The 17,200-nt window shown below is 47.8% G+C and overlaps 1 protein-coding gene across 1 annotated transcript in view; it reads left to right on the top strand.

Annotated features, from left to right (window-relative positions):
* INTS9 (integrator complex subunit 9) overlaps window positions 1–17,200 on the top strand; it is a 249,465-nt gene that overhangs the window by 74,551 nt on the left and 157,714 nt on the right. Inside the window, exon 3 of the mRNA XM_069233783.1 lies at window positions 5,850–5,910. Within this exon, the coding sequence (XP_069089884.1) occupies window positions 5,850–5,910 (61 nt within the window). The remainder of the gene's footprint in view (window positions 1–5,849; window positions 5,911–17,200) is intronic.

Raw genomic sequence — 17,200 nt, 5'->3', positions numbered from 1 at the left:
CTTTTGTACACAGAATAGGATAAAACTGAACTAAACATAGAACTTAATATTGTACATCCACTCAGGGAAATAAGCAATTATAACATACAACAGGAATGTTTACAGGTTCCAATGACAGGTGTCGACAATGAATGAGAGCAGGGGGCCGGGACTTAGTTGCATACATGAGGCAAACTGATTTTTTGATGGGATAATCTTGTGGTTTTGGGAGTGGGCAGATTACACCATCTCTGAAAATAGACCAGTTAGCAAACCAGTTTGGGAATGGGCAGGGTAGAAGGAAAGTTTAGGGTTAGGTGTGTTAGGACATTGCCTCAGAATGAGTAGGTTAGTGCCCGATCTCAAGGACTGGCAGGTTAGTACACAGGTTCAAGACTAGGTGGGTTAGCACACACGCTCAGAAATGGACTTGTTAGCAGAAAGGCTTAGGAATGGACACGTTATTTTACTGGGTCAAGGATGGACGAATTAGCTCTGAAGCTCGAGAATAGGTAGTTAGCACACAGGCTCAAATATTGACCGAGTTAGCACACAGGCTCAAGAATTAGGTGGCTTGGCACATACGCTTAAGAGTGTTTGGGTTAGCACACAGGTCCGATATGGGCAAATGACCACACAGGGACAGAAATGGACTGGTTAGAACACAGGCCCAGAAATCGCCAGGATAGCACACTGGCCCAGAAATGGATAGATTGGCATGCAGGCCCGAGAACAGTCAGGTTAGAACACTTGCTTTAGAGTGAATGGATTAGCACAAAGGTGCCAAAATTGGTGGGCGAGCGCACGGGCATGGAGATGGCAAGGTTAGCGCACATGCTCAAGAATGGGCAGGTTAGCACACAGGCTCGGCAACTGGTGGGATGGAACACAGGGTCTTCAAGGAGGGAATAAATGATGTAACTATGTGCTACTTTGTTTAAATGACCCCAGAGCGACCAATACATGGGCCTCAAATATCCCAGCCTCGCTTTTATAAATCAGAGTTGAGCAATCATGTCAGCCTTATTTAATTTCAAAGGATATGGCAAACCTGAGTAGTAAGAAGTGAGCAAGGCTTCTGTGCCACAGCAGCCCTGGCTGTATGATTTGATGAGTCCAGAACCACGTGTTGGGCTTTGTACACTACTGATAAACATTTCCGGAATTCGTGGTTGAATTCTCCACTCTTGTGATCTCTGTAGGTTGTGTGAGGGGAACATAATACAGAAGGTATTTCTTTCTTATTGTGTATATACCCTGTGGTTCAAACAGGAATGAGAATAGCTGTGTATCCATATGTGAGGGGTATGGGCATATGCACTACTCCGGCTCCGTTAGTTTTGCTGTCTCTAATGTCCTAATTGTGCCACTGTTGGCACATTCTGTGGCATAGTAATAGCTCGTCTGAAACTTTGTACGAACTGTTGATGAAACCCTCCCGGCATTTCCTTTCTGCCTGTAACATCCCTGATGTGACCCTTAACCCCTATTATCTCCTCTTCCAGCGAACCACTTTTCTCAACCCCTCCCATTTCCTGCACTTCCACCCCTCTTCCCTTCAACACCCATCACATATTTAAATGCACACTGCCTCCTTTGTCTAATTAAATCACTGCTACTTTCTGGACACCAGCAGTGAGCCTATGGTATCTGGCCACCCTTCTCTTCTCTCGCTCACCCTACCTTTTGCCATGAAACAATCCCCATCGTCGTTCTCCCACTAATGCCTATTATGCATCCTCATTAGTGCTACATTTATGAACAAAAACACCTCCGCATCCACATTTTGATCTGTGACTCCAGCATGGACCTTTTCTTCATTAGAGAAACATAGTGAGCAGCCAAAGTAGCCCCCCACTTTCCACAGGAGCATACCCATCAGGTTACCAAATCCTGAAAAGAAATTGTCGAACAAAGAGGACCAGAGCAAGAGTAGAGGTCTTTTAAAAAAATACTCTTACCCACCACCAGCTTACATGGTATTTCACCTCAGAATGTTTATCATCACTCAATGCTGCCCAGCTTCACTAACCTTTTCTATTCCATCACTACTGACACAGACACTCTCCAAACAACCCAAATCGTTTTCAGTGCCATTGCTGTTTTTGCCACCAAACTTTGCATATTGGGTGATGGCAGTGCCTGGTTTGACAATCTAAAGTCCTCCATTCTAACCTAATACTCGGGAACCTGTACTACGTGGTCTCAGGCCCTGGCACACCTCAACAAAATCTTTACCTCGCCACAACACATCATATTGACAATAAATCAGTCCATCACCTACAGGGACCACCATGTGATCTACTGGAACTTTACCTTTCCATCCACTTCTTCTGTGCCATACATTTTGAAAACCAAGGTCCTCATCAGACCTTTGAAGACAATTGATCACTGTGCTTTCCTGTCACAGTGGTCCAGATCAAAGCCAGTCTACCATGTGATGACAGGTCACCAGTTGCACGTCTCGCTCTCCACCGTCTTTAACATATTGATCCCTCTGCAGATCTGTCCACACATGCACATCCTCCACCTAAGACTATCTGGTTCTTCTAGGTGAAAAGACTTTGAAAGCAAAACAAACCAGACTCCTCAAAAGAGAATGGAAAAAAAAACTCAACACTAGTTACCGGCTCCATTTCTGCCATCACTTCACACCACCATCAAACAAATGGAATTCTGCCTTCCTGTTACTGATCCTCTTCTCTGTCTTTCACATCATACATCACCCCACTGTACACCAGAGACTGAGTTACATTGGATTCAAAGTATAGTCCTGGCTAGCATTTTCCATAACCCTCTGAAACTCCCAATATTGTTGCCATTCAGTCTTTTACTTTGGCATCATTCACGTCTGTCACCACATTCCTCAAGGTTCTACCATCTCTCATGCATCAACTCTCTCTTACACCTCATTCAGTTCTGTGACTTTACCGGCTACAACTTTGCTGACAACACTCAGGTGTTTCTAAAGGTAGAAAATCCCAATCATGTGAAACTTAAGTTAATGCAATTCTCACTCCCCACACCATCTGACATTAGGGACTTGTCACCTTGACAGAACTGAGGAACCTGATCCATCATGAACTCTATCCACTCCGGCGCCCCTTCGGACCCCTGCCCGCACTTCATCTTTAACAAAGCCGACGACATCATCGCCCCGCACCTCCAGACCGTCATCAACTCTTCTTTTTCCTCTGCTACCTTCCCCGAATGCTGGAAACACGCCGAAGTCAACGCCCTACTAAAGAAACCTACGGCTGACCCGAGCGACCTGAAAAACTTCCGCCCCATCTCTCTTCTGCCTTTCCCAGCCAAAGTAATAGAGAAGACCGTCAACAAACAGCTGACCACCTTCCTGGAAGACAACAACCTGCTCGACCCCTCACAAACCGGATTCCGAACCAACCACAGCACTGAAACCGCCCTCATCTCAGTCACTGACGACATCAGAACCCTGATGGACAACGGTGAAACAGTCGCCCTCATTCTGCTCGACCTCTCGGCTGCCTTTGACACCGTCTGTCACCGCACCCTAATCACCCGCCTCCGCTCCACCGGAATCCAAGGCCAGGCCCTGGACTGGATCGCCTCCTTCCTCTCAAACCGTTCCCAAAGAGTTTACCTCCCTCCGTTTCGCTCAGAACCCACCGAGATCATCTGCGGCGTACCCCAAGGCTCATCACTCAGCCCGACACTCTTCAATGTCTACATGAGCCCCCTCGCCAACATCGTACGCAAGCAAGACATCATCATCACCTCCTACGCCGACGACACCCAACTTATACTCTCCCTCACCAAGGACCCCGCCAGCGCCAAGACCAACCTACAAGAGGGTATGAAGGACGTGGCAGATTGGATGAGGCTCAGCCGCCTAAAGCTGAACTCTGAAAAAACGGAAGTCCTCATCCTCGGCAACACCCCGTCCGCCTGGGACGACTCCTGGTGGCCCACGGCCCTCGGCACCGCACCGACCCCCACAGACCACGCCCGCAACCTCGGCTTCATCTTGGACCCTCTTCTCACCATGACCAAGCAAGTCAACGCCGTGTCCTCCGCCTGCTTCCTCACCCTCCGCATGCTCCGCAAGATCTTCCGCTGGATCCCTGCCGACACCAGAAAAACCGTGACCCACGCCCTCGTCACGAGCCGCCTGGACTACGGCAACACCCTCTACGCCGGGACCACAGCCAAACTCCAAAATCGCCTGCAACGCATTCAAAACGCCTCGGCCCGCCTCATCCTCGACATACCCCGCAGCAGCCACATCTCCGCACACCTGAGACACCTGCACTGGCTCCCAGTCAGCAAAAGGATCACCTTCCGACTTCTCACCCACGCACACAAAGCCCTCCACGACAAGGGACCGGAATACCTCAACAGACGCCTCAGCTTCTACGTCCCCACCCGCCTCCTCCGCTCCTCTGGCCTCGCACTCGCTGCTGTCCCTCGCATCCGCCGCTCCACGGCGGGTGGGAGATCTTTCTCCTTCCTGGCGGCCAAGACCTGGAACTCCCTCCCCACCAGCCTCAGGACCACCCAGGACCACTCCGCTTTCCGGAGACTCCTAAAGACCTGGCTGTTCGAGCAGGGATAACCCCCCCTTTTTCCCCTAGCGCCTTGAGACCCGCACGGGTGAGTAGAGCGCTTTATAAATATTAATGATGATGATGGGAGGGATCATGTAGTCCAATGTCTCTCATGAACCAAATCAAGTGACCAGAGGTGCCATCACAACGCAAACTTTACCCCACTTCTATCTTGGGCCTGTTGTTGCTATGTTATGCCAATTGACTATCCCATAGGGTACATCTCTACTTACTGTGTAGAACCCACTCTACTTACTGTGTAGAACCCACCAAATCCAGAGTGATGCTGCCAGAGAAGTCGTGCACTTTTGTATGTGCGACCATATCACTCTGGCCCTCTAAGCTCTGCACAGACGGCTTGTAGGGAGACAAATCTCATTCACTCGAGGCTCCATGAATTGCCTCCTGGGACATCAAGAGTGCGGCACTGATTTTTTTTGTTTCAACTCCAACCTCTCAATTACCGATGCACACCTCAGTCCAAACAAGCAGGGATGCTCCTGACCTTCCCTGCCTCAGAATGTCTTGCATCAGTGGTGTCTTTTCCTTGGTCCAGACAACAAAACTCCAGAGCTTCCTCTCAGCAAGAGTGACTATCTTCTTTGATCTGCACAGAAGAGTGGCGGAGACCTGGCTGCTCTAACACGCATGACTTGTTCAGGCCAGATTAGATGAAGATGGTCCACATCTGCAGGTCCTACTCCGTCTACACCTCTCAGCTGTACTCCAGTGAGTACCTGCAGGTACAGGGTTTGACGGATCCGGAGCACTCACTATTTATAAACTGCAATATCATACAGCATTGTTTTTGACCATCCTTATTACTTACAAGTATACTCAGTCCTACTCTGCACTTCACTCTCCATATGTTCCCTCACTTCTGTTCTCTAATGTGCTACTGGCCACAAACTCGCCCTCACGTAATAAGAGCTGTAATGAGGAAAAGGAGGATTAATTGTAAAGAAAATAACCAATAAATCTGGACAGAGGACTATTGGGAAGTGATAAAGCGCCAGACCTACATAAACCGGCCATGTTGCATGATTAGTGATTAATAAAATCAAAACTTTACAAACAACGTGAAAATGCCTTATTAAAAGATTTATCTTTTATGATTCACCCTAATTAGAGCGTATTAAGATCATAATCTGGTACTGTGGAGTTCAAGTAAATGTTGTCTTATCAAACGTTGTGCTTTATTGTTTGGGTACCAGGGCTGTAATTCTTGCCTGCATGCTGTTGTGTACTCCTTCGTGTCACTCAGTTTTCCCGTCTATTTTTCAGCCTCAGACTTTCGAAGCTGCCCGGGTGGATTGCCAAAGACGGCAGCACCTTCTTGGAAAAGGTAATGTAATTGCAAATGGCTCTTTGCCTTTTGATTTTTTGTAAACGAATACACAAACGAAATTTAGAACCCGTGTCACACAGTCTCTCTAACGTGTAGGAAAAATGTAATTTGCCATTCTAGACTCCTATTACAATGACCTTGTAACATTACAGGTACTTTGCCGGCCTTCATGGCTCCAACTCGGGGTCCTGCTGTTTGCAGGGCCATCCGTTTGTAACATAGCACTGCTGAAATACACTTGTTGTGTTCTCTGCTTCTTAACCCCTTCGCTGCCAGGCCTTTTCCCCCTCCTGTGCCGAGCCTTTTTTTGGCTATTTGGAGCAGTTCGCGCTTAGGCCCTCATAACTTTTTGTTCACATAAGCTACCCATGCCAAATTTGCGTCCTTTTTTTCCAACATCCTAGGGATTCTAGAGGTACCCAGACTTTGTGGGTTCCCCAGAAGGAGGCCAAGAAATTAGCCAAAAAACAGTGAAAATTTCATTTTTTTAAAAAAATTTGGAAAAATGGGCTGCAGAAGAAGGCTTGTGGTTTTTTCCCTGAAAAGGGCATCAACAAAGGGTTTGCGGTGATAAAATCACCAGCTTCCCAGCTTTCAGGAACAGGCAGACTTGAATCAGAAAACCCAATTTTTCAACCCAATTTTGGCATTTTACTGGGACATACCCCATTTTTACGATTTTTTGTGCTTTCAGCCTCCTTCCAGTCAGTGACAGAAATGGGCATGAAACCAACGCTGGATCCCATAAACCGCAACATTTCTGAAAAGTAGACAAAATTCTGAATTCAGCAAGGGGTAATTTGTGTAGATCCTACAAGGGTTTCCTACAGAAAATAGCAACTGAAAAAGAAAAATATTGAAATTGAGGTGAAAAAAACATCAATTTTTCTCTAAGTTTTACTCTGTAACTTTTTCCTGCAATGTCAGATTTTCGAAAGCAATATACCGTTACGTCTGCTGGACTCTTCTGGTTGCGGGGATATATAGGGCTTGTAGGTTCATCAAGAACTCTAGGTACCCAGAGCCAATAAATGACCTGCACCCTGCAGTGGGTTTTCATTCTATGCCGGGTATACAGCAATTCATTTGCTGAAATATAAAGAGTAAAAAATAGCTATCAAGAAAACCTTTGTATTTCCAAAATGGGCACAAGATAAGGTGTTGAGAAGCAGTGGTTATTTGCACATCTCTGAATTCCGGGCTGCCCATACTAGCATGTGAATTACCGGGCATTTCTCAAATAGACGTCTTTTTTACACACTGTCTTACATTTGGAAGGGAAAAATGTAGAGAAAGACAAGGGGCAATAACACCTCACTTGTGTGGGTAGGCCTAGCGCCCGCGACAGGAAACGCACCAAAGCGCAACGTGGACACATCACAGAAAACAGACCTGTTTTTAGCAAAGTGCCTACCTGTAGATTTTGGCCTCTAGCTCAGCCGCCACCTAGGGAAACCTACCAAACCTGTGCATTTCTGAAAACTAGAGACCTAGGGGAATCCAAGATGGGGTGATTTGTGTGGCTCGGACCAGGTTCTGTTACCCAGAATCCTTTGCAAACCTCAAAATTTGGCTAAAAAAACACATGTTCCTCACATTTCTGTGGCAGAAAGTTCTGGAATCTGAGAGGAGCCACAAATTTCCTTCCACCCAGCGTTCCCCCACGTCTCCCGATAAAAATGATACCTCACTTGTGTGGGTAGGCCTAGCGCCCGCGACTGGAAACACCCCAAAGCGCAATGTGGACACATCACAGAAAACAGACCTGTTTTTAGCAAAGTGCCTACCTGTAGATTTTGGCCTCTAGCTCAGCCGCCACCTAGGGAAACCTACCAAACCTGTGCATTTCTGAAAACTAGAGACCTAGGGGAATCCAAGATGGGGTGATTTGTGTGGCTCGGACCAGGTTCTGTTACCCAGAATCCTTTGCAAAGCTCAAAAATTGGCTAAAAAAACACATGTTCCTCACATTTCTGTGGCAGAAAGTGCTGGAATCTGAGAGGAGCCACAAATGTCCTTTCACCCAGCGTTCCCCCACGTCTCCCGATAAAAATGATACCTCACATGTGTGGGTAGGCCTAGCGCCCGCGACAGGAAACGCCCCAAAGCGCAACGTGGACACATCACAGAAAACAGACCTGTTTTTAGCAAAGTGCCTACCTGTAGATTTTGGCCTCTAGCTCAGCCGCCACCTAGGGAAACCTACCAAACCTGTGCATTTCTGAAAACTAGAGACCTAGGGGAATCCAAGATGGGGTGATTTGTGTGGCTCGGACCAGGTTCTGTTACCCAGAATCCTTTGCAAAGCTCAAACATTGGCTAAAAAAACACATGTTCCTCACATTTCTGTGGCAGAAAGTTCTGGAATCTGAGAGGAGCCACAAATTTCCTTCCACCCAGCGTTCCCCCACGTCTCCCGATAAAAATGATACCTCACTTGTGTGGGTAGGCCTAGCGCCCGCGACAGGAAACACCCCAAAGCGCAATGTGGACACATCACAGAAAACAGACCTGTTTTTAGCAAAGTGCCTACCTGTAGATTTTGGCCTCTAGCTCAGCCGCCACCTAGGGAAACCTACCAAACCTGTGCATTTCTGAAAACTAGAGACCTAGGGGAATCCAAGATGGGGTGATTTGTGTGGCTCGGACCAGGTTCTGTTACCCAGAATCCTTTGCAAAGCTCAAAAATTGGCTAAAAAAACACATGTTCCTCACATTTCTGTGGCAGAAAGTGCTGGAATCTGAGAGGAGCCACAAATGTCCTTCCACCCAGCGTTCCCCCACGTCTCCCGATAAAAATGATACCTCACATGTGTGGGTAGGCCTAGCGCCCGCGACAGGAAACGCCCCAAAGCGCAACGTGGACACATCACAGAAAACAGACCTGTTTTTAGCAAAGTGCCTACCTGTAGATTTTGGCCTCTAGCTCAGCCGCCACCTAGGGAAACCTACCAAACCTGTGCATTTCTGAAAACTAGAGACCTAGGGGAATCCAAGATGGGGTGATTTGTGTGGCTCGGACCAGGTTCTGTTACCCAGAATCCTTTGCAAAGCTCTAAAATTGGCTAAAAAAACACATGTTCCTCACATTTCTGTGGCAGAAAGTTCTGGAATCTGAGAGGAGCCACAAATTTCCTTCCACCCAGCGTTCCCCCACGTCTCCCGATAAAAATGATACCTCACTTGTGTGGGTAGGCCTAGCGCCCGCGACAGGAAACGCCCCAAAGCGCAACGTGGACACATCACAGAAAACAGATCTGTTTTTAGCAAAGTGCCTACCTGTAGATTTTGGCCTCTAGCTCAGCCGCCACCTAGGGAAACCTACCAAACCTGTGCATTTCTGAAAACTAGAGACCTAGGGGAATCCAAGGAGGGGTGACTGGCGGGGCTCGGACCAGGTTCTGTTACCCAGAATCCTTTGCAAACCTCATATTTTGGCTAAAAAAACGCATTTTCCTCACATTTGAGTGACAGAAAGTTCTGGAATCTGAGAGGAGCCACAAATTTCCTTCCACCCAGCGTTCCCCCAAGTCTCCCGATAAAAATGATACCTCACTTGCGTGGGTAGGCCTAGCGCCCGCGACAGGAAACGCCCCAAAGCGCAACGTGGACACCACCAAAATTTTGGAAGAAAACAGAGGTGTTTTTTGCGAAGTGACTACCTGCAGATTTTGGCCTCTAGCTCAGCCGGCACCTAGGGAAACCTACCAAACCTGTACATTTCTGAAAACTAGAGACCTAGGGGAATCCAAGGAGGGGTGACTGGCGGGGCTCGGACCAGGTTCTGTTACCCAGAATCCTTAGCAAAGCTCAAAAATTGGCTAAAAAAACACATGTTCCTCACATTTCTGTGGCAGAAAGTTCTGGAATCTGAGAGGAGCCACAAATTTCCTTCCACCCAGCGTTCCCCCACGTCTCCCGATAAAAATGATACCTCACTTGTGTGGGTAGGCCTAGCGCCCGCGACAGGAAACGCCCCAAAGCGCAGCGTGGACACATCACAGAAAACAGACCTGTTTTTAGCAAAGTGCCTACCTGTAGATTTTGGCCTCTAGCTCAGCCGCCACCTAGGGAAACCTACCAAACCTGTGCATTTCTGAAAACTAGAGACCTAGGGGAATCCAAGGAGGGGTGACTGGCGGGGCTCGGACCAGGTTCTGTTACCCAGAATCCTTTGCAAAGCTCAAAAATTGGCTAAAAAAACACATGTTCCTCACATTTCTGTGGCAGAAAGTTCTGGAATCTGGGAGGAGCCACAAATTTCCTTCCACCCAGCGTTCCCCCAAGTCTCCCGATAAAAATGATACCTCACTTGCGTGGGTAGGCCTAGCGCCCGCGACAGGAAACGCCCCAAAGCGCAACGTGGACACCACCAAAATTTTGGAAGAAAACAGACCTGTTTTTAGCGAAGTGCCTACCTGTAGATTTTGGCCTGTAGCTCAGCCGCCACCTAGGGAAACCTACCAAACCTGTGCATTTCTGAAAACTAGAGACCTAGGGGAATCCAAGGAGGGGTGACTGGCGGGGCTCGGACCAGGTTCTGTTACCCAGAATCCTTTGCAAAGCTCAAAAATTGGCTAAAAAAACACATGTTCCTCACATTTCTGTGGCAGAAAGTTCTGGAATCTGAGAGGAGCCACAAATTTCCTTCCACCCAGCGTTCCCCCACGTCTCCCGATAAAAATGATACCTCACTTGTGTGGGTAGGCCTAGCGCCCGCGACAGGAAACGCCCCAAAGCGCAACGTGGACACATCACAGAAAACAGACCTGTTTTTAGCAAAGTGCCTACCTGTAGATTTTGGCCTGTAGCTCAGCCGCCACCTAGGGAAACCTACCAAACCTGTGCATTTCTGAAAACTAGAGACCTAGGGGAATCCAAGGAGGGGTGACTGGCGGGGCTCGGACCAGGTTCTGTTACCCAGAATCCTTTGCAAAGCTCAAAAATTGGCTAAAAAAACACATGTTCCTCACATTTCTGTGGCAGAAAGTTCTGGAATCTGGGAGGAGCCACAAATTTCCTTCCACCCAGCGTTCCCCCAAGTCTCCCGATAAAAATGATACCTCACTTGCGTGGGTAGGCCTAGCGCCCGCGACAGGAAACGCCCCAAAGCGCAACGTGGACACCACCAAAATTTTGGAAGAAAACAGACCTGTTTTTAGCGAAGTGCCTACCTGTAGATTTTGGCCTGTAGCTCAGCCGCCACCTAGGGAAACCTACCAAACCTGTGCATTTCTGAAAACTAGAGACCTAGGGGAATCCAAGGAGGGGTGACTGGCGGGGCTCGGACCAGGTTCTGTTACCCAGAATCCTTTGCAAAGCTCAAAAATTGGCTAAAAAAACACATGTTCCTCACATTTCTGTGGCAGAAAGTTCTGGAATCTGAGAGGAGCCACAAATTTCCTTCCCCCAGCGTTCCCCCACGTCTCCCGATAAAAATGATACCTCACTTGTGTGGGTAGGCCTAGCGCCCGCGACAGGAAACGCCCCAAAGCGCAACGTGGACACATCACAGAAAACAGACCTGTTTTTAGCAAAGTGCCTACCTGTAGATTTTGGCCTGTAGCTCAGCCGCCACCTAGGGAAACCTACCAAACCTGTGCATTTCTGAAAACTAGAGACCTAGGGGAATCCAAGGAGGGGTGACTGGCGGGGCTCGGACCAGGTTCTGTTACCCAGAATCCTTTGCAAAGCTCAAAAATTGGCTAAAAAAACACATGTTCCTCACATTTCTGTGGCAGAAAGTTCTGGAATCTGGGAGGAGCCACAAATTTCCTTCCACCCAGCGTTCCCCCAAGTCTCCCGATAAAAATGATACCTCACTTGCGTGGGTAGGCCTAGCGCCCGCGACAGGAAACGCCCCAAAGCGCAACGTGGACACCACCAAAATTTTGGAAGAAAACAGACCTGTTTTTAGCGAAGTGCCTACCTGTAGATTTTGGCCTGTAGCTCAGCCGCCACCTAGGGAAACCTACCAAACCTGTGCATTTCTGAAAACTAGAGACCTAGGGGAATCCAAGGAGGGGTGACTGGCGGGGCTCGGACCAGGTTCTGTTACCCAGAATCCTTTGCAAAGCTCAAAAATTGGCTAAAAAAACACATGTTCCTCACATTTCTGTGGCAGAAAGTTCTGGAATCTGAGAGGAGCCACAAATTTCCTTCCACCCAGCGTTCCCCCACGTCTCCCGATAAAAATGATACCTCACTTGTGTGGGTAGGCCTAGCGCCCGCGACAGGAAACGCCCCAAAGCGCAACGTGGACACATCACAGAAAACAGACCTGTTTTTAGCAAAGTGCCTACCTGTAGATTTTGGCCTGTAGCTCAGCCGCCACCTAGGGAAACCTACCAAACCTGTGCATTTCTGAAAACTAGAGACCTAGGGGAATCCAAGGAGGGGTGACTGGCGGGGCTCGGACCAGGTTCTGTTACCCAGAATCCTTTGCAAAGCTCAAAAATTGGCTAAAAAAACACATGTTCCTCACATTTCTGTGGCAGAAAGTTCTGGAATCTGGGAGGAGCCACAAATTTCCTTCCACCCAGCGTTCCCCCAAGTCTCCCGATAAAAATGATACCTCACTTGCGTGGGTAGGCCTAGCGCCCGCGACAGGAAACGCCCCAAAGCGCAACGTGGACACCACCAAAATTTTGGAAGAAAACAGACCTGTTTTTAGCGAAGTGCCTACCTGTAGATTTTGGCCTGTAGCTCAGCCGCCACCTAGGGAAACCTACCAAACCTGTGCATTTCTGAAAACTAGAGACCTAGGGGAATCCAAGGAGGGGTGACTGGCGGGGCTCGGACCAGGTTCCTTTACCCAGAATCCTTTGCAAAGCTCAAAAATTGGCTAAAAAAACACATGTTCCTCACATTTCTGTGGCAGAAAGTTCTGGAATCTGAGAGGAGCCACAAATTTGATTCCACCCAGCGTTCCCCCACGTCTCCCGATAAAAATGATACCTCACTTGTGTGGGTAGGCCTAGCGCCCGCGACAGGAAACGCCCCAAAGCGCAACGTGGACACATCACAGAAAACAGACCTGTTTTTAGCAAAGTGCCTACCTGTAGATTTTGGCCTGTAGCTCAGCCGCCACCTAGGGAAACCTACCAAACCTGTGCATTTCTGAAAACTAGAGACCTAGGGGAATCCAAGGAGGGGTGACTGGCGGGGCTCGGACCAGGTTCTGTTACCCAGAATCCTTTGCAAAGCTCAAAAATTGGCTAAAAAAACACATGTTCCTCACATTTCTGTGGCAGAAAGTTCTGGAATCTGGGAGGAGCCACAAATTTCCTTCCACCCAGCGTTCCCCCAAGTCTCCCGATAAAAATGATACCTCACTTGCGTGGGTAGGCCTAGCGCCCACGACAGGAAACGCCCCAAAGCGCAACGTGGACACCACCAAAATTTTGGAAGAAAACAGACCTGTTTTTAGCGAAGTGCCTACCTGTAGATTTTGGCCTGTAGCTCAGCCGCCACCTAGGGAAACCTACCAAACCTGTGCATTTCTGAAAACTAGAGACCTAGGGGAATCCAAGGAGGGGTGACTGGCGGGGCTCGGACCAGGTTCTGTTACCCAGAATCCTTTGCAAAGCTCAAAAATTGGCTAAAAAAACACATGTTCCTCACATTTCTGTGGCAGAAAGTTCTGGAATCTGAGAGGAGCCACAAATTTCCTTCCACCCAGCGTTCCCCCACGTCTCCCGATAAAAATGATACCTCACTTGTGTGGGTAGGCCTAGCGCCCGCGACAGGAAACGCCCCAAAGCGCAACGTGGACACATCACAGAAAACAGACCTGTTTTTAGCAAAGTGCCTACCTGTAGATTTTGGCCTGTAGCTCAGCCGCCACCTAGGGAAACCTACCAAACCTGTGCATTTCTGAAAACTAGAGACCTAGGGGAATCCAAGGAGGGGTGACTGGCGGGGCTCGGACCAGGTTCTGTTACCCAGAATCCTTTGCAAAGCTCAAAAATTGGCTAAAAAAACACATGTTCCTCACATTTCTGTGGCAGAAAGTTCTGGAATCTGAGAGGAGCCACAAATTTGATTGCACCCAGCGTTCCCCCACGTCTCCCGATAAAAATGATACCTCACTTGTGTGGGTAGGCCTAGCGCCCGCGACAGGAAACGCCCCAAAGCGCAACGTGGACACATCACATTTTTTCATTGAAAACAGTGCCTACCTGTAGTTTTTGGCCTGTAGCTCAGCCAGCACCTAGGGAAACCTACCAAACCTGTGCATTTCTGAAAACTAGAGACCTAGGGGAATCCAAGATGGGGTGACTTGAGGGGCTCTGACCAGGTTCTGTTACCCAGAATCCTTTCCAAACCTCAAATATTGGCTAAAAAAACGCATTTTTCACACATTTCGGTGACAGAAAGTTCTGGAATCTGAGTGGAGCCACAAATTTCCTTCCACCCAGCGTTCCCCCAAGTCTCCCGATAAAAATGATACCTCAGTTGTGTGGGTGGGCCAGGTGCCTCCAACAGAATAAGGCCCAAAACTTGTAGAGATACAGGGGATAGTACTGCGAGTTTATAAGGACATATTCTTTTATACATCTTTAGACTGACTCTGCTTTGGGGACCCACATACGTGAGGTGTCATTTTATTTGGGAGACTGAGGGGAACACTGGGGAGTAGGAATTTTGTGCTGGAGTGGTGATCGTACGAAGAAAAGTCCGGAAAATATGCTTTTTTTAAGCACATTTTGAGGTTTACAGAGGAGTCTGGGTAAGAAAATGTTGGGGGATCCACGCAAGCCACTCCTCCCTAGACTCCTTGGGGTGTCTAGTTTTAAAAAATGTCTGGGTTTGGTAGGTTTCCCTAGATGAAGGCCGCACACAGGACCAAAAACATAGGTGCCCTCTCCCCCCCCAAACACAGGTAGTTTTGTAATATATCGTTTTGATGTGCCCACATACGTCCGTGATGTGCCAAACACTAAAATTTTGAAAAGAAACACACTTAGGTTATGTGAAAAAGACCCCTCACCCACCAACCAAGTTGGTGGCATGCTTCATCATCGGGGTCCCACCTGAGGCACCTAGCGTGTCATAGGTGTGCTGCGACGCCTGATTACAGCGGAGCAGGTTTGGTCATTTTTACCACACATACTGGTTGGATTTGGCACGAGGGTGAGTGATGGTTCAGTGGATCAAATTTTACTAACAAGAGCTTTCACAAAAATGAAAAGCACTGTTAGTAACTGAAAGGCAAAAAACTGAACCAATGACTCACAGCTCGTGAGCTGTAAAGCCGCGACAAGGCACCAACCGCTTTACAGTCCATTCACACAACTTTCATACATGACACACACAAGGCCATTCACACCGCCAGCCACGGGCCCAGCACATTACAACACTCACATCGACAGACAGCGCCACTCAAGGGCCCATCACTTACATACGCCCACATGCCTGATACAACAATCACACCAGCTGATGGGAGTGTGTGGACTGGTGTTTGGCTTGCAGTGTGTTGCAGTAGCCAACATCAAGTCAATATGTACAGTCTCAGCCAAGCCCCACTCCACACACAATGGCATCATATTTTTTTTTTTTTTAACAGAGGAACCCCTAACTAAGTAGAAAGAATTACAAAACAACAAACACAAAAGCTCTAACTAACAACATGACAGAAATGCTAACCATGAAACTAAACACATGAAAATACAAAACAGACATGAGTTTACACTCATGGTTGTTCCCAGAAATTCTTCTGGGTGTGGTAATTCTTAAAACAAGCACCGACACACAGCCCAGGCTTTGAAGGACAATCTGGGCAGTACATTCGAGACTCCCTCCGGATACCTCTTCGAAAACACACTCTACATTTCTTAGCTGGAAAGTCTTTTTTGGGTGTGGGAGGAATGTGCTCAGCAAAGTGGCGATCTTTCAATCTAGCCACATCCTCCACCACTGCTTCTCTAGGAACTCTGGCCTGTTCCACCACAATAAGGCTCTCTATCACTGACTCCTGAAATTTCACAAATGTCATCTTTGAGTCTGGAGACCTATCCCTAAACACAATAAAAGCATTGAAGGTTGCTAAGTGGAAGAGGTGAAGTGCTAACTTCTTATACCAAACATAAGACTTACGAATAGCAGTATAAGGTTCCAACCTCTGGTCAACTCTATCTACACCTCCCATGTGCTTATTATAATCTAAAATGCACACAGGTTTGCGCACTTCAGCAACCTGGCCCCAAACAGTCACAGGGGAAGTACTCTCATCATGGATGGTACTTAGCATGTAGACATCCCTCTTGTCTGAAAATTTCAAAGCTAGCAGCTCCTCGTTCCGCAAGGCACAGCACTGTCCCCTCTCAAGTTTTTTACAGACAAGCTCCCTTGGATAGCCTTTCCGGTTAGAACGGATTGTGCCACAAGCAACTGTGTCCACTCTAAACAATTCCTTGAACAACTGCACACCAGTGTAGAAGTTATCTACATACAAATGGTGACCTTTGTTGAACAGTCGTCTACCAAGATCCCACACTATTTTCTCAGTAACTCCAAAAGTGGGAGGACAACCAGGGGGGTCAATATTGGAATCCCTACCAGTGTACACACGGAAACTATACACATATCCTGTCCTACTTTCAGACAGCATATACAATTTAATTCCATATCGTGCCCTTTTGCTAGGAATGTACTGCCTAAAAACCAAACGACCCTTGAAGAGGACCAAAGACTCGTCCACACTTATCTCTTTGCCTGGAACATAGACCTCCGAAAACCGATCTACAAAATGATCAAGGACAGGCCTAATCTTAAAAAGACGGTCAGAATCTGGGTGATCTCGTGGCAAGGCTAATGCATTGTCAACAAAATGCAGCATCCTAAGAAGAAGCAAATACCGATTACGACTCATGGTAGCTGGAAATATAGCTGTTGCCATCAAGGGACTAGTAGACCAATAAGAAGCCAGTGACGGCTTCCTTATCAACCCCATCAAAAAAGTCAAACCCAAAAACTTTTTTAGCTCCTCCAAATTTGTGGGAATCCACTGGGCAGCTCTAGAGTGTGGCCTAAGTCTAGCAGCGTTGTCCCTCAAATGCTGCTCCGCATACAAATTAGTCTGCTCAACAATCTCTTCCAAAAACACATCATCCATGAATAACTCAAAGAAATTGATAGGCATAAAGTTCTCTGTATTGGCGTTACACCCCGGGAGACCAGTAAAGGCAGGCAACTCTGGCTGCTCCATGTTTGGGGCAACCCAGACATCAGGTCTTCTAACGGGAAACCTTTCAGCCCCAGGTTGCTGCACTATTGGCACATCAAT

This window comes from Pleurodeles waltl, chromosome 5, assembly GCF_031143425.1.
Source record: "Pleurodeles waltl isolate 20211129_DDA chromosome 5, aPleWal1.hap1.20221129, whole genome shotgun sequence".
NCBI lineage: Eukaryota > Metazoa > Chordata > Amphibia > Caudata > Salamandridae > Pleurodeles > Pleurodeles waltl.
This window is presented reverse-complemented; position numbering and strand designations above follow the sequence as displayed.